Consider the following 27181-nt stretch of genomic DNA (forward strand, 5'->3'; position numbering starts at 1 on the left):
ATAATTTCTCAATTACTAAAGCAATAAAAGTTGGCAGTAAACTGTGTTATTCTTACTAGTCACTAGTTGGATTGTGCCAAAGATTTCAGCCATCGCAGCCAACAGTTATTCCCCAAGAGAATATTCTAATCTAATTTTAACATGTCATTGATGGCGTGGGTCCCACTCTAAACTCATTAATCTTCCAGGATAGATGGCTTGATCCGATCTGCTTTGCCAATATTTAGTATTAGGGTGACGCTGGGTCGCTGCTCTGCCGGCTTAAATACACACGAGAGTATCTGCACAAGAATTTAACCAGTTAAATGATGCTTGTCCTGTTCTTCTTTCAGTGAGTGTCGCTTACTGTTCGGAGAAGGATGCGAGTTCAGAGCTGGGCGATGCTGAGGGCGCCCTCGTGCGATGTGGGCAGAGCTTGCCACTGTTGGGTGGGGGTCATTTAGTGGGGCTTCATACCCAGAGCCTCCACTGTGGCAGACCTACACCCGATCTGCTTCTGCAGGACAGCTCCCACCGGGACCCCAGGTAAACGGCCACTGCTGTTTTAAAATGTTTTTTATTCCTGTTCCAGATTCGAGCTGGGTATAGTATTACTAACTGTGCAGGTACCATGTGTTTTCCATTCTATTTGCTATTGTGAATCAGATGCGCACGTACGTAGCTGGAACGCTTTTCCCATTCTCATAAAAAGCACTGAAGCTGGTCCAAAGTAGCAACATTAATTTTACACTAATGCAAGTCTTCTGTTGCACAACCTTCCACTACTGTTGGTCAACTTAAGAGTTTCCAGTGAAGCTCTCTGTTGTCTGTCCGCCCCCACACCCCCTTATTCTTCTCCTCTTTCCTCAGTCATCTGACTGAAAAAGCTTATCTGCAGACATTCACTTCTCCCATATTGCCTCTCAATATTGTCACTACAGCCACAGCCCAACAGGAAATGGCATTCTGAATAGAAAGAGAGAGAGAGAGAGAGCGGGTCAAGTCTTTATTTACACTGACAAAGTCTGCCAGTGGGCTCTCGTCAGTCCTTGACTAGCGTGCGTTCTGTTTTTTCGCCAGCGTGCGAGAGACAAAGACTATTCCTTCATGAGACAGCGGGGGGAGAGAAGAGAGCTCTTCTCACATCACTCAGGAGCTTTGGACAAAATCCATAATGAGCCAACTGACAGGAATGATTATGTAGAAGATCACAGCAAAGCAGGGAGAAATCTGACCCGGGTTCTCCATTCAGCGGGGCATAGATTCCCACCATAATACACAGTATTGTAAATGGCGACCCTTCAGAGACAGCAATTATACTACCTAAACAGGTGACTTTCTATTTATCACCACGCTGGGTTGGGTTTAACCCCTTTGTGCCTTCAAAGCTCGTCAGGCGGACAGACGAGCAAGTGGCCTCTCAGTCGCGATCCATCCCAGCCCTCTCTCTATTCTTAGTCGTAAATGCCCTTTCATATCCCCTCATTTTTAGAAGATCCTGTTTCGTTTATTCATAAAGCAACACTTCATCAGCAGTAGCTGCTACCTTATGGCTCTGAATCCTTAGCCTGACCCGTCGGACGTTGATGTCGGCTCCCCTTTGTCCCTTACAATGAAATATTTTATCATGTGCTTTTGATGTAAACTGAGTGTGAATGAAGACGTGAGGGACGCAGGAATCTAAACTCTTTTCCTGCTGCTTTTCCTTTCAGGAGGCTCATTTATTCCTCTCTGTGTGTTGTTCTCCTCACAGACCCGCCCCTGCCTTCCCGAGGACCCTGCCAGGGGCTTCGTCCGGCCTAGGCTGCGGCAACAGAGCTCAGTCCTCTGTCCCTTACCCAATCAAACAGGAGAACTCAATGGGCTACAAGATCTCCAACGTCCATAGCACACCCGAGGACAGGTTTCAGAACTGCAATGCAGCCCGGCTTTTGGGGGGTACAAGGGATGAGCTAGTTGGAGCGCCGCATGTTAGCAACGGCGGCAGTGGCGTATGCACAGTGAGCGGCGTGGGTAGCGCTGTGTCAGGGGACGCATTGCAGTCGTTTAATAATGAAGATGGCTCCTCCCCTCTGGCTTTGTCCCCAACTAGCTCCCATCATTCAGCGCAGCTGCTCAGTGCTAGCGGTCTGAAGAGACGCTGCCCATCCCTGGCCTTGCAATCCACCGCCGTCACGGGCTCGCCATCAGCCGCTGTCGCCGAGGAGGTCAATATCACGGCCGTCACCTGCTCCTCCTCCTCGATGTCGATGGTCGCCTCCATCAACGGGTTCCGCGTTAACCTTTCGCCCAGCCACGCCAGCAGTGCCAGCTTCTCCTCCTCCTCTTCCTCCTCCTCTTCAACATCCCCACACTCTAACTCCTGCTCAAGGGAAGCACCTCAGAGGCCCCCACCTCACGGTAGCCCCCACCAGGCCACGATACAGGAGAGCTGCCGACTATCCTCAGGTGCAACCTGCCTGCCGTTCCTTTCCTGCTCCTCCTCCTCCTCCTCCTCTTCGGTGTCATCGTTGGAGCCGGAGCACAGCCGGGGGCTGTGTGAGGATCAGGGCTCCATGCTTCAGGGGCGTGGGGCTGGGGGTGTGGGTGGAGGAGGTGGCTCAGACGGTTTAGGGCTACTGATAAGCGGGGGCCTGATGGCTGAAATGCTGCACCAGGGCCCTGAAGCTGGGACTCTCCTGGAGGGGGGCCATCGATCAGGCCCTGCTCTGAAGCAGGAGCCCCTGGATGACTTTTCTCCCAGCGAAGATGAACTCTTTCAGCACCACTATCATCATCATCACCATCACTTGGGTGGTCGCAGCGGGCACCTTCGTCACCCTCAACACCCGCCTCGTTCTAGCATGCCTCCGCCCTACCACTTGCACCAATACGTTGGGCCCTGTGCAGGGAGCCTGCTGCACCACCAGACTGAGTATGCGGCACCAGCCCCCTCCCTGGAGCTCAAACCCAACACTGGAGGGCCTCCTGGGTCTCAAAAAGCTCCAGAGCGGGATGAAGCCAGAGGAGGAACGCCAGCCGACAAGCAGGTGTGTCGCTGGATTGACTGCAGCGCTGCGTACGAGCAGCAGGAGGAGCTTGTGAGGCACATTGAGAAAGTTCACATCGACCAGCGCAAAGGTGAGGACTTCACCTGTTTCTGGGCGGGCTGCATTCGACGTTACAAGCCCTTCAACGCACGCTACAAGTTGCTCATTCACATGAGAGTCCACTCCGGAGAAAAGCCCAACAAGTGCATGGTGAGTCATCACAATCTGTAAGATTATCTACCGGTTACTGAGCAGACCCAAACATCTCTGGTCAGTAATATACATAACAGATTGATCCATAATTGATGAAAGTCCCCTCGTGGTCAGCTGTCGTGTTTGTGCAGGTTCTGGCCTCTTTTTGAAAGTATTCTGGTGCATTTATTGGTTTAATGTGAGTCTAGTTTGTCCAATAATTGCAACCATCTGTTAAAAAAACAAAAAAAAGCTTTTGTTTGAATTAAACACAAGCACATTTTTTTCAAAGTAATATGGTCCCTCAAGATGATTCCCCCCCCCCCCCTCTACAAGATACAAGTTCTTTTTGTCCGAAAACAAGACCGGACTTGCTTCACTGCTGATTACTTTTCAACACAAACTTTTATTTTGTTTTGCTTGAGAAACGGTTATGATTTTAGTTCCTATATTGTAGTGGAACATGTAAAAAATAATAATAATAATAAATTCCACTGACTGTAAGAGCTGCGCTACCTTGTCAGTATAAATAGATTTGTGGTTGTATTCTCTACAGGTAAAGGCTCCAATTGCTCAAGTCAACACACACTAATCAATGTCAAGCTGTCACTCCCCACCGTCCCCTAGCAAATGGAAAAAGCCCTCCAACCTTAAGAATGATTCAGTCCAAATACACAATTAGTCCACAATTTGTGTAGGGCGAAGCCGTGTTTATTTTCATGAGCACTCTGTTTTTTGAGAGGGGATTCAGATCCTGAAAAGCCAACACATATGGTTACCATAACCAAACAATGCCTACATTTGATCCTTTTAAATGGGAGCTTTTAAATGTTTAGCTGTCCCACAAGTATAAAGTGAATGGGCTTCATATCCAAGCCAAACATGAGGAGAAATGTAGCAGTCTGGAGAAGGGAGCCACGGTGGGATGGTCGGTAACTTTTTTGTTTTTGCTGTTGCTTAATTCACAGCTTCACCCAAAGGCGCTGTCAAAAGTGGTCTTCTTCAAATTTAGGAACCCATTCAAATACTAATTATAGAGTCCACAATATTGCTATAGCACCCATTTTATCTCAATTGCCTCCCCCCCTAAAAGACAACATAATCCAGTCCTTGCTTCTTTTCTGAGTAGCTGTGGTTGTAAGATTAGCTGCGGTGAGGGCCCATTAATAGAAAGCTGCATTTCATGGCAGTTTTCTGGAGAGCTGGAGAAGTAATCTATGTTGATTCCACTGATTCTGGGGCTTGTTAGTGCACATTGGAGCCGAATGCTGATAGAAGCCCAAAACACGCAAACCCTGATGCTGCTGCTCCCCCTGCTTCCTGTCACATCGGAGTATCTGGCGTTTCTACTGCCTTGACTCGGTGCGAACAAAACGTTTGGAAGTAATTTGCTGCTTTGTGCATTTGTGATATATTAAAGGCTTTCGTTTGTTTTTTTTAGCTTTTCTTCGTCGTTGTCGACGCTGGTTTTTGGAGTGTTGTAATGGATGCATATGTGTCGCTGTGAAGATTTGTCTTAGTGTGGACTAGCCACTGGACTCTGCCTCTGCATCACCCTCATTTCACGCACACAATAGGAAGTATTGATTCCACATACAGTGCGTGGGGTCGTTTTTTCCGACAGAACATAAACAGAACTGTGAAACATTTTCAAGCTTGAATAAACACATCTAATCAGCAGGGATTGAATGGATGTTGATGTGGGACTTCAGCAGATAAACCTGGGGGGGGCAGAGAAAATAAACACACTCTCGGTGTGTATTTGTAACTGTGTTTGCATATACTCTTTACGGGTTCAAGGATTATGTACACGTAGAAAATCTAGTGTCACTGCCTGCATTTCAAGCTGCTCTTTTTTCAGCAGAGCTCGTCCCAAACTCGTATTTTTTTTGGTCTTAAGATCAGACGCCTGTTGTGTGTGTTGTGCTCACGCAATAGACAAAGGCATTTAAAAATTTGAGCAATTTGTAGAGAGGAAACAGATGAGACGTTCTGCTGAAAATCCAGAGTTAATCCTATTTGTAACTTTCGAACACTCGATTCCAGCTGAGATTCAAGATATATAAATGTGTGTGTGAATTTATGTGTAATCCCTGTTACAAGGGATACGTAGATATTATAAAATATTGTGATTTTCTTTTAGTCCATTACTACGGTTCTGTTACATCCTAATATGTTTGGTCCCCTCTCCTTGACAATTAAAGGCAGCCCAATGTTGTGTCGGGCAGTCAAGCACTGAAGGACACACGGGCAAAGAGGAAACAACATAATCTCTCTGCAATATCCTGTTGTGTTTTACGCCTAATTCACTTGTTGTTTTAGTTTATTACATTTTTCCTGTGTCTGCATAAATATTAAAAATATATCCAGCAAGAGTAGCCCTGACATGATCTCAGACTTTGATATTGGTCTCTGTCAGAAACTGGGCCAACAGAGCCGAGCATCTGTGAGCTACGAAGGCCAGAAAATATCCTCCTTAAACCGCGGAAGCTCCGTGAGCAGAGAGGACCGAGTGTTCATATGGCAGAGTGACTTCAGGCGGGAGTACTGACCTGCGCTTTATTTGATTTCTTTGGCATAATTTTTTTTTATTCATATTTTCCTAGCGCTGTCCAAAACAGTCGCATGGCTTCAAGTGTTATTAAAGGAGGTTATGTTGTTGTGGGATTAAGGATTCAATCAAGACATGAAAGTTGATTTAGTGGTCCCGCTACGCTGCAGACTGAAGTAAATGCTAAAGGGAGGATCATTTGAAAGGAAAGAAAATGTTTTTAACACAGATTAAATATGGTGTAATGTTTAGGGTTAGGGTTTATGTTTGCACCTGAATGAAAAGGCACAATTGTTGGGACATGCTTACTTAATTTAAAGGGAATTAATTAATGGTATGTCGCATTAGTGAAGGTTTTAATTATTCAACATCTATATGGCGATTTACTTTTTATCCCCCACCCGTCCATTTGTCCATCCTATTTCATATGTAGTATAACTCATCAATATTTCCACTTGGACATTCCCTGTACTGAAGAGACACTTCCTAAATTAATTAACTGTCTTATTTTTGTTTTTACTTTGGAAACTGACAGGGGCATATATATAAATAATAAATAAATTATTTCAAACTGACTAAAAATTCAATGAAATGCACCTGTGGCAAGGCCTCCTGAATGCTTCATGCCTGTTATTTGATTGAAGTTCTTGATTTGTAATCCTAGAGTTTAATAATGTGATATAGAGACGGAGACGAGATGCTGAGCCGCACATTATTTCTTAACAATGATGAAACACAGCTAGCATTAACTGCTGAAAGTGGCTCTGCCCAAACTTACACTGATGTGTGCACATGCAGACAAACACCACTCACAGAACCACTCAGTCAAACCACTTGTTGAAGGAAAGTTGGATGTTTGAGGTCCACCGGAAAAAAGATCATGGAATTTCCTTTTTTTCAGTGGTGTGAAACCAACAAACATATATATATATATACCGTATATATATATTTAGATTTATTAGACTGATTTTTGGAGGAGCGTGTCAAAATCCCTCTGCAGCAGATGTTGAGACATCGAGCATGGGCCAAGGCCAAGATGGCGTTTGTTTTGAGGGATAAATGGAGTCTTTTGTGAGCAACTCAGACGCAGGAGATGCAACAGGGAGTACCATTAGCTAATTAAAACTGAGGTTCAGCACATGACCCAACTTTTCCTCTGAATGCTGCCTGAAACTGGAGCTGTCTGGGCTCTGGGTGCAGGTGGCGAGTGACGTTGATATTAATGTGTTTGTACCCGTATGAGCTCCTGACACCCTGGCCTGTCTAGACAATTTCAAAACCACGATAACTGAGCCCGTTTCTGAACCAATGGCACCCAAAAACACCTGCAGCGAAGATGTAGGCAGCCTGGTTTAGTTTAAGTTATCCTAAAGAGAGCTTTTAGAAAAAAATATATATAAAAATTAATTCTGTCAAGTGGCAAATCATTTCTCTGTTGATGGCAACATAAAAAAAAAAAATCTCTAGTCGCAGTCACAATGTTTTGGACCCAACAGCAAGAACGTTCAGACATTCAAGCTGACCCGAGGAACTCAGCTATGCGTAGAACTGAATTACCAACTGGATCAGCGAGGCCAACTGGTTCCTTTCACTCCAGTGTAGCGTTTTAGGGGAGAGCTCTGTATATGTCTCATTTAAAGTAATCAGAGTCAATAGCAGAGAAAGGGCATTGATTCAGCGTGTCAGCAGCTGAACGCTTAGGAAGCAGAGCTCTTTAAAGCCTGTCAAGCAAAGACCTCACCAGGGCCAAACGAGGACCCGCCTCAACTATACCCACCTAATGATTTTCAGAATTAACTTTGTCAGTTACTCTCAAGGCAAATGAGTTCCCCAGGTAGCGCAGTGGTCTCATTCTACAAAGCCATAATCCCACCCAGTGGTTTGACTCTTTCTGTCAGGTCTGCTGTGCTGCTTGGCAGTCCAGTCATCCCGCTAATAGTAACGCATAGCTGTCCAGATGTGATATTAGTGTGATGAAACTGCTGGCAGAGGAGCTCTGGGACTGATGTTTTGGCACACGAATGAAAGCCCTGCTCGATTGATTGATCCATTTTGTTTGAATTGTTGATTGGACCAGGCCAACTTCTTGTCAGGGGAAGAAACATTTCCCCGTCAAGTCTTTGCAGTAATGTGGTCCAATTATCTCCCCAATTCTGCCCCCCCCCCCCTCCTCCAACAGATCTGAATTTAGCACCAGTGCTATAACCCCAGCATTTAACACATATGAAGAATCAGGGTCACCTCTGGATGCTTTTGTTAGGCCAGATATTTTATTTCAAATAATGACATAATAATGGAACATTTAAAAAAAATATTGAGAAACATTTTTTTTTTTTTAACTTCATGTTATTTTTTATTGACCATAAATGAGGTTATTAAAACAATTTGTGTGTGGAGATATATTTAAATTAAATATGGCAAATATAGTTACAAATAAGTGAAGTCAAATACAATTAAATGTATGAGATTAATAATGTTATTTTAAATAATAGATTCTGGTGAATTACATGTATGTCTGTTATGGTTTTTAATGTTATCATTTAAAACCCTTTTAGCAAGTATTTATGCTTACAATTAAATGGATTTAGCTCTGGAGAATACTGAGGTGATACATTTAAATTATATTTTTTTTACATTAAAGATTTAAAAAACTGCAGTTTTTTAATTTTAATTCAGTTTCTCTCATCTTTTTTTCAGAATATTTTCTTTGTACAAGTGATAGAATTATCCTCTATCTTTTCATTTCTAGATTGTCACGTAACGTTTCAGGGTTCACCTAAGTTTAATGATTCTGGAGATGGAAGGACCCTGGAGAACCCGGAGAGAACCCACGCAGACACGCGGAGAACATACAAACTCTATTTGTTTATGCTAGCTATTATTTTGGAGCCATTAAATAATTAGTTCCAGGTAGAGCTAAAGTAAGACCTGGTTTGGACTTTCTGCTGCGCGGACAGCTCCCATCCAAAATGCTGAGTTGTTATGTTTGGGGTCCTCGTCCATCCAAGGGTTTTTAACATGAACAAACATACAGAGACTTTTGGGATGAAACAGGGTGCTTTTAGAACCAGAGCTAACAATCAGTGTTGGTTTAACATGCACAGTGTAAGCAGCGGCATATCTTCAAAATATTCTACTCGAGGATAATAAAACTGTCTCGGGCTACAAGAAGGTCAAGCGGTTGCGGCTGTCTTGCTGTCAACCTCCTCACCAGGTATCAAAGCATGCAGGATTTACTACATGCGAGGCAGTCTAATTACATTAGTGCGGAATGCAATATTTTGAGTTTCTCCATTTCCTTAACATTTAATCACACTCTGGTATCGGAAACCTGAAGACCCAAAGGCTGCAGTTCATTATAAATTGCGCAGAGATTGTGTCATAATAGTCCAAAAACATAATCAGTTTAGCCTCTCTCCTGAGCCAGATCAGTTTACTAATACATCAGATGGGTGAAGCTTGGGTGTCCGGGGTCCCCATCGTGTTCAGGACGCTGCTGCTCAGAAGCAACCCCCCCCCCCCCCCCCCCAGACTCTCAGAGTTCCCCCCTGGTTGTCTTCCTGTCATGCATCATTTGCATTGTGGAGGCGTACTTAACCATTTGTTTGCAAAAGTCAAACAGATAATTATAGCCAAAATATGTTTGTGGCATTTAACAGGACAGGCGATGTAATGTGTCCTTTCTTCTCTGAGACGACCGTCCACTCCCACTCATCACATTCACACACTGGGCTCATTTTGTACCCAGTTACACTTTGCACCACAGTAGCCACTCCGCAAACATGTCCACCAAACTGGTCAGTTGGTTGCGCACGTGTGTGTGTGTGTGTGTGTGTGTGTGTGTGTGTGTGTGTGTGCACGTGAGCTCAGGTAAATCTCTGGGAGCATCCAGATGTTTGTTTTTGTTTTTTTTGCTGACTTGTCAGAAGGTAATGCATACAAACGAGTCCAGAGGAACATCCACCCCTCGCTGCACTAACATCGCCCACCAGCCAAGCAAACAAGAGGAACATTTATACACACTGGGACCACTTCTGTCTGCCACACCACAACTCCAGAACTAGAGTATGCCTCCGCCGGGGCAGACCCCACCACGCCACACCACAGCATGCAAAGCTCGACCTGCAGCTTGAAGTGTGTGTGTTTCTCGCTCTCATTCATATATAATATATATATTATATAATCTCAGAGACTGAGTTGCTACCGTACAAAATAAACACAGAGAAATGTGGATGAATTATGTAGTGAAAGATTTGTTTACGTTAAGGTGTCAAGATTAAATTGTGCACTGCTGCGTTCTGTGGTCGCTGCGCCGGACTTAATTTGTATTTTTGAGAAACTGTGTGAAGGCTGGGGAAAACGGTGCCAGACAGGCAATTCAGCTGCACTGATGTCATCCCCCAAAAATTATATTATTACCCAGAATTCAACACAGGGCATTGTGAATGACAAGTGATGTGGTATGAACTGAATGCCGACTTGACTCAAGAGCATTTTTGAAGCGTTAGCAGAGCCGTTTCGCACACAGCTCGAGTGTTTGGTAGACCAAGCTTTCCAAGGCCCGTGTAGACCCGTGTGTGTTTACACTGTCAAGACCTTCGACAGGTTTTCAAATGCTCACCACAGAGCGAACGAGTGGAGAGCGATCCAAATGGAAAGTCAAATATTCTTTTCGTGAAATTGCACAGACGTTAATGATAATATAATCTAATCTGCAGTAATTAACAGGAGACGGGACTGAAGAGACAACACTTTGAGACACTGCGACAACACTGAGACAACTCTCAGACATAGAAGGGACATGTAAGGACACGAGACAGAATTTGCTAGTATTCTATCATGTTATTGGGTGACCCTGTAGTAGTAGCAGGAGACTTTGACATCTAAAAAACATCTGTTTCACATTCAGCGGGGTCAGCTTTGGAATTAGTTGTACATCTGTGTCAAAAAAAAAACAGTTTATGCGAGGTTTAGAACCCGAATGCTTGAGTGGAAGTCAGAATCCTTTAAGTGGGCGCATATCCTTTTGTTTTGTCTCCTTTCTGACGGCCATCATTCAGACTGTTCCATGTTACAGCCGCCGTTTCTGTAGGTTGAGCATCCTTGGCAAAGTGAAAACACATCACCATACCCAGGTTGGAAATTTCATTTTGAAAGGTACTGAGTCAATAAATCAGGTCATGCACGATTTAAAGACCAGCCAGGAAGTACATGTTGTATATTGGAAAAATGTGTAGTAATGTGTCTGCTCTAACGGGCTAATTGAGTCAGGCCTGCGAGCACCAGGCTGAGACTCGCATTGCGGCTAACATAAACACGTGTCTGATGAAAGTTTTGAAGGAAATATTCCATGAATATGAAAACCTTTACTCAAGAATACCAGTGAATAGCCGAGCCTCGGGATTTGCAGATGGCCAGTCGCTCCAATCCTCCGTAATTGCCCAGGAATGAGGAGTGGTTTTGTACTCAAGTAAATGTGTTTTCCTATGTGCCAGAGGGCACAGGCATGTTAGTGTGGACTGAATTATTGAATACGAGCAGAGAGCTATATGCTAAAATGTGGTGAATTGATTTATTGAGATGTGAATGGACGGTGATGTGCCGACTGCGAATGACTGAGCTTTGATTCGACTTGACACACTGAATTTCTGGAGGAGTCTGATATATTCCAACCAGCCGTGTCCACATAGCTGGAAACTGTAGTCTGAAAGCCGCAGAAAGAACACAATCTTGGTATGCTGGCATGTTCCAGAGAACAAATCTAAGGGTACCATGGCATTTTTTTTACCCAGAAGGCTTTGTGGTCGGGTCTGTCTCCAGAGGGTTGCATAAACACATTCTGGTGTTGATCACAATGCCATGCTGAACTATTGTTGAATTCTGTTGGCATGTTTTCTGTTTGAATTCTACAGAGCTCTTGGCGTTTAGGTGTTTGTCTTGGCGGCTGATGAGACGTCTTCAGTATTTACTTGTCGTCATGTCGGTTTTAGAGTCACTTAGTGTTGTAGCTACGAGCCGCATTCTCAGCTCTTTTCTTTTCTCCAGGATAAAGAATGTATGAAAACGCATGTATAAGAGGTCGCCGCATGAGATCATGAATCTACAACTGCTCTATCATCTGAAATCCCAAAATGGGAATGCATTAAAGAAGTGTCACTGTTTGTATTTAGAAAATAAAATTACCTTGAACTACTGTATTGGAATACTTTCCCCCCGTTAGAAATCAGCTGCTGGCAATGTACGTGTCTCTGTTTTTTATATTTCTATGTCCAAGGATGGCAATTCCTGCATTACCTCCAGCCCCAAATGGACCAAAATATAATGCAACAAGACAAGTTGACACATGACACATTTTTAAAGATGATTTTCAATGAAGGTGGAAGGAAATAAATGCAGAGGGTCGACAGAGTATGTTAAAATAAAGAGTCTATGTTTGTTAGAGATTTTAAAGCTGATAGATTATAACGCCTAAAAGATATGTTTGCCTTTTAGAGTGACAGAAGAATAAATGTGGAGCCAAAACTGAAATCAACACCTCAACACAAGCTTGAAAAACCGGACAGAGGAGAAAATAACAGACGATTGCGAGGACGCAAGCCTGTCATCCCTTGGATCATAATAATGACATTAAATAATGTAAGAAGAAAAGCACAGAATAAATAAAATTGTGCTCCAGTCCTTATTGTCTGCCCCCCCCCCATTGCATCTGAGTTATGAGGTATACAACACGCCATCGTAGGGCTGGAGCAACAGGAGCTTGTTGGCAGAACGACGTAAAAGAGAGGAGGGCGAAAGCGAGAGTGAGAATCGAGGAAGGCGTGAGTGAAAGATGCTGGACAGATTGAAGGCCGAGTGTCAGAGGACGCCGTAGCTCGCCGAGCCGTCACACAGGATCCCGCACTGACAGCCAGTAACACCAGTCCAGGCGCCGGCTCAGAACACAGATCATGTTTAGTATTTTCATTGTGTAACCCCAGTCTGTCCTGTTTTCATGGCAGGTTCAGATTTCGTGAATGGGTTCATAATTAATGGCTCGATGGTTAGTAATGGCTGCGGCACTGGGAAGGTTTGCGTTCCACTATAGCTAGCCATTATAAATGGTTAGGATTCATAGTGGGAATAACACACTGTCTGGAGACAGAGTGGGAAGGCTCCTTCAGAAAGGCTGTTGTTGAATGAGAGGTCGCAGGATTGTGTGTCTCCCCAATAAACTGAACAACCCAAATCCCGTATAGCCACTGGATAAACTCAAACGACTGCACAGGAAGTCTTTCTTACTGCTTTCAAAATCAAGTTTTTTTTTTTTTTATGTTTTCCAAAAGAGCATAAAAATCTCTTTTTGGGTGTTTTGTTTACAATGCGAAGATGATGGTCTCATTTTTCATTTTACTGCAAACCCATGGCAGGCAGCACGGTTAAATTGAGCAGAAAATAAGTGTTTGCTTTTTTTAATAAGAAGCAGAATTCGAATTTCCAGCGCTCAATCAAATAAAAGCGTCATGAAGTAAACCAGGAAATTGTGTGTCAATGACACTTTTTTTCTTTTCACGGCAGCTGAGTTGTAAAGAATTATTTCCACAGCTTTATGTCTTTCATTTTTCCCCTTGCAGTGGATCGCTAAAGAGGATCCCTCTCAGGCCAGCTAGTAAAATGGGAAAAGGGTTTGTTCCACTTGCTGTCACGTAGCAGGAGCCAAATATCCTCTAAACACTCCATCATGGCTGAATAACAACCGTGATGCAATATTGATGTAAAGAGCCCCTAAGCGTGTTTAAATGGCAAGACACTATTTCTTTAGCTGATAAATGAAGCCAGTAATGTGACAAATGCTATATCTGTAGAGCGCTTGTGAGCACAGTTGTGCAATCTGCTGTTGTGTTTCTGGGTTTGCTGCATCCAGATCCTGTCCTGTCTCACTGAGAATGCTTGTGAGAAGCAGAGTGTGTTCCTTGACGGAGCTGCACGGCTGTCCAACTGCTCACACACTTCAATATGTTTGTGTGAAAATTTACTTCTTGACACCTTGGCCAAGATTAATGTTCTGCAGCAATGGAGTAGTCAAACGAGGAGTCAGTGCCTCCTCCCTGTCAGTCCACCGAGCTGAGAATGTGACCCGGTTTTCCTTTTTTCCTTAACCTGGTGAACCGCTAGACCCCGGGCTGCCTTGTTAAAGAGGAAATCACATCTTAGCTCGCTAATCTGATGCAGGGCCGCAGCGCTGGTATGCATTTGAATGACGGCCTCAGAATCGGGTTTAAATGCTTCCATGAAGCCTGACTACCTTATTGTGCAGCCTGGCTCACACTCGCCAGACCTCCACGGCAAGAAGAGGCGCTCAAGGCCAAAAACAGCTGGGCCCGCTCATTAAGTGTGCAGCCTCATTTAGTCATCATAGCAATGTTTCCTGTTGTGCCATCCACATAGTTTCTAATCTGCCCCCCCCCCCCCCCCCCCAAATTATTCAGGCATGAGTGCAAAATGGCCGTTAAGATCGTCGTTTCGTCGTTTACATGACTACTTCCTCCCACCAATTTATCAGCTTGTTCATTCGCATCTGGACAACACTCCCTCTGCATTTACTCAATTGCTGTGTCCTCTCATATCTAAGTGTTAATAAATCAAGGCTCCCCAAACGTGCCAGAGATGGGGGAAGAACAGACGCCTCATGAGAAAGCGATCCGCTAAGTGTGAATTCATTTGTCTCCTGCTCAAAGAAAGAGAGAGGGGGGAAACAACAACAGTTGAGACTGGCTGCTAAAAGGGTCCTGCTACACAGTGGAAATGATATATGTAAACGATGTAATGCGTATGTTTTAGCGAAGCTGTGTTTCATTTGGTATCCTGACGAAGCGCATGAGAAGCCGGCCTCTCTCCTTCGCTGTCTCGTTGAATCATATGGATATCATTTCAGCCGTTTACGTTTTTCGGCTCTTTGCTGTGGTTGCCACAGGGCATTTTGGAAGCAGGCAGATTAAACACACATGTTCTTCCCATCCACAGGCTAGGGCTCTTTGCTGCTCCACGGCATTCCCTGCAAAGAGATCCTGAGAGTGTTGGTGGTTTTCCTCATCGGTCAGGACAGACAAGAAATCCCTGTGATGAAACACCCCATTGCGTCAAATCAGTTTTTGGTACTTAAAATCTTACAAAGGTGTCTTTTGAGCAGAGCCACTTGTTTCATTTGGCGTTGTTTTCTACACTTCGCCCTCCATTATGACCGACAGCACCGGCTGTAAAATAGGCTAGATGTATTAGACTAATCCCAGTGGAGAACTGGCGGAGACTGGGTGCAATTTTTAATCTGAATCCCTCTGAATAAGTAAATAGTAAATGTATTTCAGTAAGCAGCTGGACAATTGGATCCATCGAATCATCATTAGTCACAGGCCTGACATGAGATCACAACGCAGGGCCAGAGATCTGACAAGGCTGATGGAGATCCGTGTGCAGAAGTGCTCGACTGCCAGGAATAAACAATTTTTTACATCAGCTTCTGTATGTTGTGACCTTGGCTGCATGGGCAAAGCAGTCACCAGTCCGCTTTCGGTACGTGACGGTAGCCACGCATCCCTGCATAACGGCTGGCTTGTTTCCATCATACACAGGATCCTTCAGGATGCTAATGAGCCAGTGTATGCGAGGAGGGCTGCACACTGCTGTCTTTTAGCTCCCCGATGCTATTTGGTCTTCTCCCCCCCCCCCCCGCCAGTCGGCAATCATTTCCCATGAAGCCTTCAGGTGCACCACACCTCCGCTGTCCTGAATGCTGAGCCCATAGACTGTCCGTTTTGATCCACCCTCTCGCACCCTTCAGCCATGTCGAGACCCTGCTGTCATCCTGAATGTTGCCTGAGCTACTGACCCCCCGACACACACACACACACACACACACACACAAACACACACACACACACTCGTGACTGAGATGGTGTCAGACTAGGCTCAAATCCCTCCACGCTGCCAGCGCTGCTTCCCCCTGTGTGCTAACCCTGATCTGACGTTTTTCCAGGAAAACTAAACATGTTTAAAGCAATGAATGTGATTAGTGCTGCCTAAGCTGTTTTCATAGATAATATCAAAGGTAAAATCAATCCAGTGTCAGAAGCCTCAGCCTTCAACACTCTGATTGTGCCACTTTACCCTATGTGTGTTCACTGCTTTCTAAACAGTTTAAACATTAGGCAGCTCCTTATGGATGATATCGGGATCGTTCATCCATCAGGAGCGACGCTGTGTTTTCACCGCCTCAAATATGCATGGGCTCGACAATCCACGATCTCACTGAAAGAAGTCATTTAACCCAGCAGATTGGCTCAAAGTCTTTCACGCAGGGTTCTGGGTACCGTCTGTGCGTAGACGCCGCGCAGGAAAACCTCATGCTTTAGTCGTTTTGCTGCTTTTACACCTTCCAAAGTAATAATAAGCTCAACACAATTAACACGGCTTCCTCCACACGCCCGTAGCTGCGATCCAGCCTCGACGTCGCGCTGCTGAAAAGAAAGAAATGAAAGATTGATTCATTTGGCTCGTCTGTGACGTCGGCCTGTTTTCCAAGCTGAAAGCGCCTGGATTCTGCCTGCCGTGTTTCAGAAGTCGGCATGGTCCGCATCTGTCACGGCTGGTCGTGTAGATGTTCCCAGGTTTTTATTTAACTTTCCCACCATTGTCTCACGCACAAAAAAAAGACGTACGCAACATTTAAGTGAGTGCGATGAGATCTCTTAAAGACATGGCTGCGTGCGTGGTCGTACATTTCAGCCCTCCGTCTCATTGCGACTGTGGCGCTCCTTGTCTGGTCGTGCTGGCGTGCGTTTGTCCTGATTATATCACGGTTTCAGCCACACAGCAAAGCAAAACGGGTTCAAACGAAGCTGATTAGATTGATTGTTGTTGGTCTTCAACATCATTTGAGTCTGCTTTAGATTCCGGTTGAAAATTTATTGTGCGTTTGAGCTGACATTATCCGACATCGGATAAGTAGTTTGAAATGATAGTTGGTTGTAAACATCAGGCCTGTGATCATGGCCTCACACACTCCACGGTCATCACTCTGCAGCCGTAATCGGGCGTTATTAGGACCCTCTTACTGAGCCACACAGGAACGAGCATGCACCCACAGATCAAGCTGGTCATCCAACACGACTCTGCCATGACTGGCTTAGGTTTCACCTTTATTAAATGGAGTCTCAGTGAATAGAAGGTCCTGCCTGTGCCGTGTGAGTGAATGAAGGAGAGCAGGGATGAGCATAGAGCCCTGCGTGAAGCTCAAGGCCCATTAGAAGAATGCTGTCACTCTCTCCTTAGCTGTAACCTAAGCTTTTTGCCGGCGAGCTTCACTAAAGATCAGGGTACAATGGGGAGCAACAGCAAACAGCCCCACTGAGCCCTAAACAAGAAATTGGTTTGCGGTTGGAGTCAGGTCATTAAGCTTTCAACAGCCTATAATAGCGCTCCATTTCTCAAGGTATGTTGTCGACATTGAATTAAAAAAGTTATACATACAGTCTTCACGGAAAATAGGATTTAATAAAAAATGCCATCCCGTTATCTAATCTCACTTTATATATAAACGTTTTCAATTAAGTGAAAAATAGCATAAAAAAACGGCACACCTAATTTTTACTTGATCGTTGCAGTGCCCGGATAGACATTCTTATATAAATGCATACTGTGTATATATATATATAACTAAATGGCATCAAGGTGAGGTTGTTGTAAGTAACAGTGAGTACTTGCCATACTTTTGTATATGCATAGTTTCTTCTTCTCAGCCCTTGTAGGGGGTCTTGACAGGAACGGCCTCATCATCCAATCAGCTGTGTTTTCCGTATAAGAGAAGGAGTGGACATGCGAGAAGCCTCATGTAACGTTAATGTGTTAACAAATCTGTGGTGTTCATTGGCTGAGTGGTTTGGATCAAATGGGCCAAGCTGGGTCGGCCATGAGCTTGTTTACAGTCGTTGTCGCTTGCCAGCCTGCTGCACAATACACAGCAGAACACTTATCTCATGCTATATGCATTACAGCCCATTAACCGCCGCTGTGCGGCACACTCCAGTTCCCCCCTGACGTTTACGTGCAGCTGCAGCCCCGAGGCAGGTGCGCGGTGCGGCTCTTCGGCAGGGAACATGATTCTACCAAAGGTTCTACGATTAGCTGCATAATTCAGGAGCTATGGAAAAAAAAATACTTGGGATTATACCACCGAGTTTCTTGAGCCTTTTCCATAGCTGATAATGTGTTGCAAAGTAAACTCCTCTGGCTGTGCGAGCGGGCGATCGAGGGCTTGAAGCAGAGTCACAGACATTCAAGGAGCCAACATTGTACCAAGATTTTCCAGCTTTATGATGATTAATCGTAAAGCTGGAAAATGCTTTGTGGACCAGTGCATTTGTGGTTTTCGTGTTTGTGTGCATGCATGTGGTCCTGAGCGTGGTTGACTCTGTATGCTCATGCATTCCCGTGTGTCTGTCCTGGCTTCCATTCTCCACAGTTTGAAGGCTGTAACAAAGCATTCTCACGTCTGGAGAACCTGAAGATCCACCTGAGGAGCCACACGGGAGAGAAGCCGTACCTGTGCCAGCATCCCGGCTGCCAGAAAGCTTTCAGCAACTCCAGCGACCGCGCCAAGCATCAGCGCACGCATCTAGACACGGTCAGAAACTCTCTGCTCTGTCTCACATCCCGTTGATTCTCCAGAGCAGATTAATTAGCCTCAGTCTCAGCCCTGCAGTTAAAATAGAGCCATGCGGTGGCTGCGTTGCACCAAGCGCAGCCTCGTGAAATTAAACGGACGATAAACTCCACTCGCTCCATTCCAGGATTAGATTATATGCACAATCAAAAATATCACTTGTCAAATAAACAGCAATTAATTCCAGTCAGTGTGTGTTTGTGCTGATGTATCTGGCGTCCATCCACCACTTTCACCTGCACATTCAAACCTACGCCGCTGTCCCAATCTCAACGTCTTGACAGTGTTCCACGTTAATGCGCCAGAGAGCGGCGTGGCATTCTCACCCTCTGTACGCTGGCAGCGACACGGTACAGATCATGAAATGAGCAGCTCCATTAGGCAGAGCCACCGTTTGGGTCGTAACGGCCTCGGATCGGAGCCGTGAACTCAGACAGAGCTCGGCCTGTTTCCCTGACCCGTGGAAGAGCGAGGAAAGCTCGAGTCAGTCGTTGCTGCCACTCGTCATGCCTCAGTACAAGCCCCACCAATATTCCCTTTATCACCACCAGGGAGTAAACAACGCGTTTTACTCAAGTCATTTCACTCATGAGGACTTTTTTTACTCTGCATTTTAAGTAATCTGCGCTTATCTCTATATTGTTATCTCTATATTGTATTACTAGGCAGTTTAAGATATGTGATCAGTGATTTATGTAAAGCAACCAACCAAAAAATTATACATTATTAATTTCAGCTCTAGATGTCAAATTTTTTGTTTTCTTTGATTCGGTCATTTTTAAAAAATGCACTACCCATTTTAAACTTAGCAGATAATATCGGGCTGTCTGTAAACATGTTTTTTTTTTCCAAACTTGGGCGTAACTCAAACATAAATATTTTGTCATGAACACATTGGCTAAGATGTCAAACATGAAAAATGTTGGTATTTTTAATATCCTAGCAGTAATCGCTTGCTCCCATGGTGGGTTCTTTCAGTTGTCATGGCGATATCTGTCTTTATCTTTTGCACAAATACTCCAACATAAATATCAAACACCATTTCACATGCTTTCCATCTTCTCAAACTCTTTCTGGTCCAGTGTGCTCCTGCAGATCGGGGGAGAGAGAGAGTATGAGCATACGACACAAGACACCTGTTGTGATGAACTCTTTCTCCCTGACACTGTTCCTTGAACCCTCTCTCCTGATTCTGAGCTTAAACCAAACCAAACCAAACAGATTTTGCCCCTTAGAAATATATGACCTTTTTTTGTATATCTCCTAGCATTTCCGTGGCATGTTGCTACGTTGCAAATTGTATGCGTGTATTCACCCTTCAACAAACTACGTATGATGGGAAATATGCTGTGTATCGTTTTAGTTTCCTTTAGCACAAATTTGACATTTATTTCTTAGTGACTAAAAACGTGAAAGAGCTTTTATTCATGTAAATAAACTCAGTTTGATTTTGTGCGGGCCGGGGGGGCGATGCCATCTCCTGATACCTCGTAATCACTTAGCTTGTGAAGCCTATGTTTATATAAATGTAAATTTAATGTTCAAGCTGACATTGAATACTCTGTTTCCATAGAGTCATGTTCGGTCGAGCCGGTTCACTCATATTTATATTCCCAACATCACAAATTAGTCTCAGAGGTCTCTAAAGTCGTTACGACACACAACACCTTCTGTCTTTTAACACGCCATTAGGTCCCACATGTGCATTGCTGCGAGTGGAAAAAACTCTAAACAACCCTTCAATTAAATTAAGATTATTTACAGGAATATTAACAATATCGAATCCAGCATGTTCCTTTAAAACTATTCAGAGTCATAAATTCATTCACAGTTTACCTTTTTCTTTTCTTTTCTTTTTTACACAAAGGATGTCACTTTTTTTTGGACATCTTTTTCGCCTTCACTCTTCTTCAGGTCAGATCATTGAACGCTAGTTCTATTAGAAAAGTGTAAAAATCCAATCCAATCCAATCCAGGAAGAAAGAAAGCTGTAATGGTCCAGAGTGATTTTGGTTTTTTTTGTAATTGGGTGACTCTCAAATACATCGAATTCTGCAAAACCTTAATTGAAAGACTTACCGGTACTTTAAATGTATATATATATATATATATATATACGTAGTGGGTGAACAATCCAACGCTTGGTGAATTCTGCTTCACAATATATATATTACATTATTTATATTTCCAGAATATTCCCTCCACTCCCTGTTTCGTGCACACAACAATAAATCATTCAAACCTTCATTTCTGAATGTGGACTTGTGTTATTCCATCAGTTAAGTGTTTTCTTCCAGCTGCCCCCTCTTTCCACAGTAGGACAAATGATACAGCTAATCTGGGGGCCACGATGCTCATGGATTCACATTAACACCCTGCTAAGGCATGCACCGTTCCTGTCCTGCCAAAAGCACTTTAGAGAAAAATAATTTTCGAACTTTAATGATATTTATTCTACACAGGTTCTCTGCTGTAGTCAGTGTGTTGCTTGGCAAAACAAACATGGTGGAGATGACTGGCACTGTGAGCGCCTTGCAATAACAATGGCGTATTTACAGAGAAGGTCGAGGTATGGAGGCAGGGCTATTAAAGACATGTATCCCCTTACACTTTAATAGTCAACTTACATTTGTGAGGATGAAAGAGAAATTGCCGTGAAGGGAGAAATAAATCCCTCAATCAGCTCACGACATGTTTTATTTGTTTGCTTAACAAATGTGAGATGATGAAGAAACTTCATGACAGTGTATTCATTTTACGTATGTTATTCTAATATAATGCCGTATATCCAGTCACACTGACATACAGACTGATAGTTGAAATCTTTTGATTGAATATAAATCTTGGTAATTATTATTACAGCCATTTTTTTTCTTTTTAACTGTGCAACAACAAATGATCAAGCCCAACTATATTTATAAAATATTAGCTGAGTGTTTATAGAAATCACGATGATGACAGCCAGGAGAGGAGTAATGTGATTATTTTGATTTAAAAAAAAGAATAGATCTACAAGCAGGAGGTGAAACAGAGAATAAAAACAGTTCAGTGAAATATTTTGTAATGGATCTTTTCTTTTTTTCTTTTCCATGCTTTTTCCCCCTCTTCTTCTTCTTACCTCAAAATCTGTCATTCTCAGCTGCAAGGTAGGACTTAAACCTTTACTTCAACAGATTCCAATCTTACTCTATATTACCTTTTACTTGCTCAACCCCTGATTACCTGTGCCTTGAAAAAAATAAGATTCATGTCTCTTTTTTTAAAAAAAGTCAACTATTCTGTTTCTTTTTAGAAACCATATGCATGTCAGATCCCTGGCTGCACCAAGCGCTATACGGATCCGAGCTCGCTGCGCAAGCATGTCAAGATCCACTCGGCCAAAGAGCAGCAGGTGCATAGAAAGGTAAGAGACCTCCTGCAAGGGAGGGATGGAACAGACAGCTACATGGAGCTAAGGAGAAAGCCAAGAACGTCACATTTGTCTCAACCCAATAAAAATAACTGACATAATTAAATGACTTTAAATTAGAGCTGCTTCGTCGCACCGTTATGCTCCGGAGCTGCTGATGACCTTTTTCTAATCAGCTCCCAGCATGACATTTACGATCAGACCACCAATTATAACCTACTCTGTTCAAATGTACACTTACAGCAGACCCATCTGGTCGATTCAGAGGAATCGGGCAGCAGGATGGCAGAGAATGGTGCCGTTTACCGTATAATAGATCAGGTTTGACCACATTTCATGTTGTTCGTGGTCAAAAGCCGGTTCTTTCCCTGAATGGAAGTGGGTAAATAATAGAGAATGGGCTCATTGTTGTGGAAGGGGCTGGATAGTTGCAAGCTGGATGATGTGTTCCTTCGCTTAGCGTCGTAAAGGGAAACACATGTACGCTCGTAGCATTGTTAATATGCTGTGCTGCGGAATACCCCAGTGGCCAGATGTTATGGACAAATGTCAAACAAATGCTCTTACTCCACTCTTAGGAGCAGCCTGGAGAAAAACTGTTCGGAGTGTTGCTGCAGGGGAAAGCAGCCCCAATTACACGTGATGAATGCTTTACAGGGATCTCATTAGACTCCCTAGGATCCACATCCACATCCACATTTACTGACATGCTGCATCTGAGTGAGAAATCATAGCGTGGATGATGCCAGTTGTAAAAACCGGTGAGCAGAACTGTGCTGAAATGTTCAGTCGTCCATTGATCTCACTGTCCAGATGCTGTAGGGCCACAGATTTAGTTATCTGTCCACTTGGCTCATGGCTGACAAGAATAATCAGATGTTAGAATAGATTGTCGCATTAATGGTGAAGAATTTCTCCACCTACAGTTCATCCACGAAACCAAAATGTGGAATTGATTTTGGTGGAAGAACAAAAAGAGGGTTTTTGGATGGCTAGATGGTCAGGCCGGTGGTGGATGGATGATGATGGTGCACAACATAGACATTACCCTCTTTCTTTTAAAAAATAATGCGCTTTAAAAATAATATACTACACAAGTACTTTAAAGCACTTAAACTGCAACTTATAACTCACAGTAATACTGCCAGGATTCTCGGAGGGATCATAAAGTTAACATATTTTACTATTTTACACTCCCGAATATATTCAAGATAGTTAATATCCCAGCATGTTGACAGAAATACAAAATAATTGCAGCTCATATTTTTGTACTGGCATTTTTCCTGAAGCTTTAACAGTTGATTCCCATCTGGAACCTGACAATAACAGGATTTCTTTTCCACTTCTATTGTGAAACAATCCTTTTCTACAGATCATTTTTGCTTTGCGTTTTGCACTGTCGTGACAATGCAGCATTATTTACAGTGGTGTTTAGAGAACATTACTTTTTGTAAAAAATATTGTACTGTTGGAGACTTATGCATCACTTAAAAAGGGCTTGCACCATGTAAATGAGTTCCTGCATTGAAGGTTTTTTCATGCCCAGTAACTGCGTGCTAGCAAAGCTAACATTGGATCACTAATATATAGCAAATGACCCTTTCATTTGGAGATAAAGGGGGTTTTATGTTCCCAGTTTCTGGTTAACACTTCATTATGAGTTAAACAATGATGTAAGCTGTGTCGTTTTGTTGGTTCTGCTAGCGTGTAACTTGCCTCTTTGTTCATCGTGACATGCGACCCCTGTGGCTCAATTATGCTTTTATTAGTTTGTGGAGAACAAAGGAAACTGAACTATAACCAGGCTTTTATGAATGAATAGTAAGCAAATCATGTCCACTGTTATTCTTTGTCACTGAAATTTAATCGGATGTTGGGGCCTAAGCAGATCGATTTGAGTCCGTTAGGTACATTCCACTTTTTCCAGTTGCTGACGTGATTCTGGCGCACCACACTGTTGCACACTGTTTGGTTTAAAATATATTTCTTTCCCATCTACTCCTGATAATCAACTATAGTCCTTCCACAGGCCTTTTGTTGAATTTATGTTTTTTAAAGTCAAATATCCCAAGCTGTGGTTGTTTACACAGTTCTGGTGTGTATCCCGGGGACTGCGCTGTTTTATTTCAGAGACATCCACGGATGTATACAACAGAGGTCAGCTGCTCCTCTGAGCCACCAGGCAGATGTCCCGTTTCCCCCCACTGATACAAGTTCATTTATGTTTAGGTTTCTTCTGTGTGGCATGTAATGGACTCTGCAGCTGAAACTTGCCCTCCATTACTGTTGGCAGTAAGAGAAACCGACACCATCTTGTATTGGTACAGCGATTTCTCACCCATAATATCCAATGCCAACATATGACGCTGAAAGCAGCGCATTATCTCCCCCCCCCCCCCCCCAACCGACAATCTATTCCCAACTGCCGACTTACTGTTTCATATTAACATTACAATCACATCATTACAAAAAGCAGAAACAGCTAAACAGCTGTGTTTTTGTTCTCCGGTTGGGAAATCTTCAAACCATATGGAGTCCAGTGGAAATGACTCATTTCTTGTAAATACTCTCTTTGTATTCTTATATTTGTGATGAGCAGCTTCGGCCCTGTCCACACTTGGAGCAGGACGTTCTGAGCGACTGCCTGTCCATGCAGCACCTTCAGAGCAGCACCTCCTCCTCGCAGCACCTCTACAACGGCAAAGATGGCCGCTCACCTGGACTGGGCCAAGACATCTTCACAGGTGCACGCAAGGTTACTGCTCTGCAATGTGACACCCTGATAATGCAGCCTCTTCCCCTCACTAAGTAATCCAATTGTTGTGCCAGCAAAAACAACTCAAGCCTCTGGTCTTTCTCTCAAAGAGCATTCCATATGAGTCACTTACATCTCTATTGGCGCACAGTGCTACAAGCTGCTGTTGTGTATTACTTACATTACCAATCTGAATGCACTTATTTTCTGACATCGCCAAAAAAAAAACATGTCAGTGATCCATAGCACGCCGCGTCCAACGTATCCGATGTATATGTAGCTGCTTTTCCTGGAAAATATTTCTATCTGTCGAATATCACGTGTCTTGAAATTGCGCCTGGAGACTCGTTGACTCTCCTCCTCCCAGAGGTTAATCAAGCTGCTGTTCCGTTAGCTGCATGTTGCTTAAATCTTGTCAAAGTCAGCTGCTTTTAGGTCACGGTCGTTGTTGCAATACATTTATCTGTGTTTGTCGGACGCATTTTTTTCCTTTTCATTCGCTGTTATTTAATCCAAGTTGATTCAGTCCATCCGTCCATCCATTTTCTTGCCGCTTTATCCGCCTTGTGGGTCAGATTTTTGCTGGAGCCTGTCCCGGCTTGCTATGGGCAAGAGGTGCGGGTACGCCTCAGACACGTCGCCAGCACATCAGGGGGCCACACAGAAACAGACAACCATTCACGCACACACTCATACACCACAGACACTTTTGGAATAATCAATTCACCTAAATTGCATCTTTTTGGAGGCAGGAGGAAACCGGAAAACCTGGAGAACCCACGCAGACACAGGGAGAACATACAAACTCTGCAGATAGGATTCAAACCCGGTACCTTCTTGCTGTAAGGCGACACTATGCTGCAGATCCGCACTAAAATTTGCAACAACAAATCAACGAGCCTCAAACATTCCACTATCGGAAGCAGTTTTGTGGATAATCCATCCAGTAGTTTTGCGCAATCCTGCTGGTAAACCAACCGGTCAACCAACTCACTCCTCGGGGAAGCAATGAGTTAATTACACCAAACTTTCCTGACGTAAAACGTGTTTGATGAGTAATATCTCACGCATGAAACTTAAAGTATCATGTGAGACTATACTAGTAGTATCAATCTTTGTGGTTGAGAAATTTAAAATGTGAATTTTAGAGACTGGCCACATATCAAAATATCAATGGCCAGGAAATATTTGCTGCAAAACAGGAGAAAGGGCCAGAAAGTGAGCTCTGACTGGCAGCAACCCCGACACCTGGCGAAGCAATCACAGCGTCACTGGTGGCAATCAACCGCCATGTTGACGTTCATTCAGATGTATTATAGTAATTTTGTGCTTTCAGGCAGTGAAAATCATCCTTGCTGCACCGTTGGTCAAACAAAAACAAATGACACCACTATAATGTATCTTTAATTGCTTATAGACATGTTATATCAACATTTTCGCTTTTGGACTCCACTTGGTTACATTTGGAAGGAAGTGGCACAACCTTGTGCTTTTGTTTGTTTGGTTTGTATTTCATAACCGTATAATGTCAGCCTGTCATCTCGTCAGGCAAAAATCCTGCAAAGACCATTTACGAGCAGCTACAATCAGGCACCTTCTTTCACCGCGCGTGTCCGAGGTGGTCGGCTTTTCTAGTTGATGAATTGGACTGTCATCAAAATGTCAACCAACTACTTAGCGTTGGTAATAAGAGCGAGATAAATTCATTATTGTATTAATGTGAAAGACAAGAGTTGCTCGCAGCTTCCTCCGGTTCTGAACACATCTGTCCTCGTTTTCGGCTTGTATCCCGTCCAAGCTCCCCGTTGCTCTCCGCTGTTGTTGCTGGAAGTCCCTTGCACCGTTGATGACTGTAAATACTCGGCTTGTCTTTGAATGTCAAACCAGGCCACTGAGTGCTGCCCCCCTCCCCCCCCCCCCCCCCCCCCTCTGCCTCCCTCTGTTTCTGAGTAGATGTTGCTTGCACTCTTGTTTTAAATGTTTTAAAGCCCGGAGGATCCCACTCATAAGCCGATGCCAAAGCATTCTGGGACACAGTGTTATTCGAGGGCAGCAAAGATTTTGCACATTGGCATGCGGGATCTTCATTTTGCACGAGTTTCATTTTGTTCCAGTGCCCGTGTGATGCATGGAAGAGGTGGGCAAGCATCCCATCATTAACACTTGTGGAGCAGAAAATGAGTCACGCTTCCAGTCAGACTTAACTCGTTTTCCTGTTCGGCAGTTAGAAGTCTGCTCTTATTCACTCACCCTTCTGTTTTATGGAGTGTAATTAGAGCGTTCTTTGACTAACCAGAGGAAGGATTCATCATCGTTCGTGCCCCTGCTGTTCTGGTGAATGGCTGATGCACCTCTCCGTCTCCCTCCAGAAGCATTTCATAGCAATCCACAGAGCTTTCAGAACAAAAACCTCCACTAACTCGTGAAGAGTGCCATGAGAGCCTCTTGTTCTATCCCTCCAAGGAACCAGGGATGAAATTGAGGCAATCATAGCCATTATTTTTTCGGCTGTTTTGCCCGTCTGGTAGCAGATGTTGGGGCTAAAGGGGAAAACATTTAAAGGGCTATGATT

At 43.8% G+C, this 27181-nt stretch overlaps 1 protein-coding gene across 1 annotated transcript in view; it reads left to right on the forward strand.

Moving 5' to 3' along the window:
* Positions 1 to 27181, forward strand: part of LOC137899474 (zinc finger protein GLIS1) — a 60730-nt gene that overhangs the window by 24063 nt on the left and 9486 nt on the right. The window contains exons 2-6 of the mRNA XM_068743511.1: positions 333 to 525; positions 1733 to 3218; positions 18245 to 18406; positions 21738 to 21848; positions 24454 to 24598. Of these exons, the coding sequence (XP_068599612.1) occupies positions 333 to 525; positions 1733 to 3218; positions 18245 to 18406; positions 21738 to 21848; positions 24454 to 24598 (2097 nt within the window). The remainder of the gene's footprint in view (positions 1 to 332; positions 526 to 1732; positions 3219 to 18244; positions 18407 to 21737; positions 21849 to 24453; positions 24599 to 27181) is intronic.

The sequence above is a fragment of the Brachionichthys hirsutus genome, chromosome 9 (assembly GCF_040956055.1).
Source record: "Brachionichthys hirsutus isolate HB-005 chromosome 9, CSIRO-AGI_Bhir_v1, whole genome shotgun sequence".
Taxonomy (NCBI): Eukaryota; Metazoa; Chordata; class Actinopteri; order Lophiiformes; family Brachionichthyidae; genus Brachionichthys; species Brachionichthys hirsutus.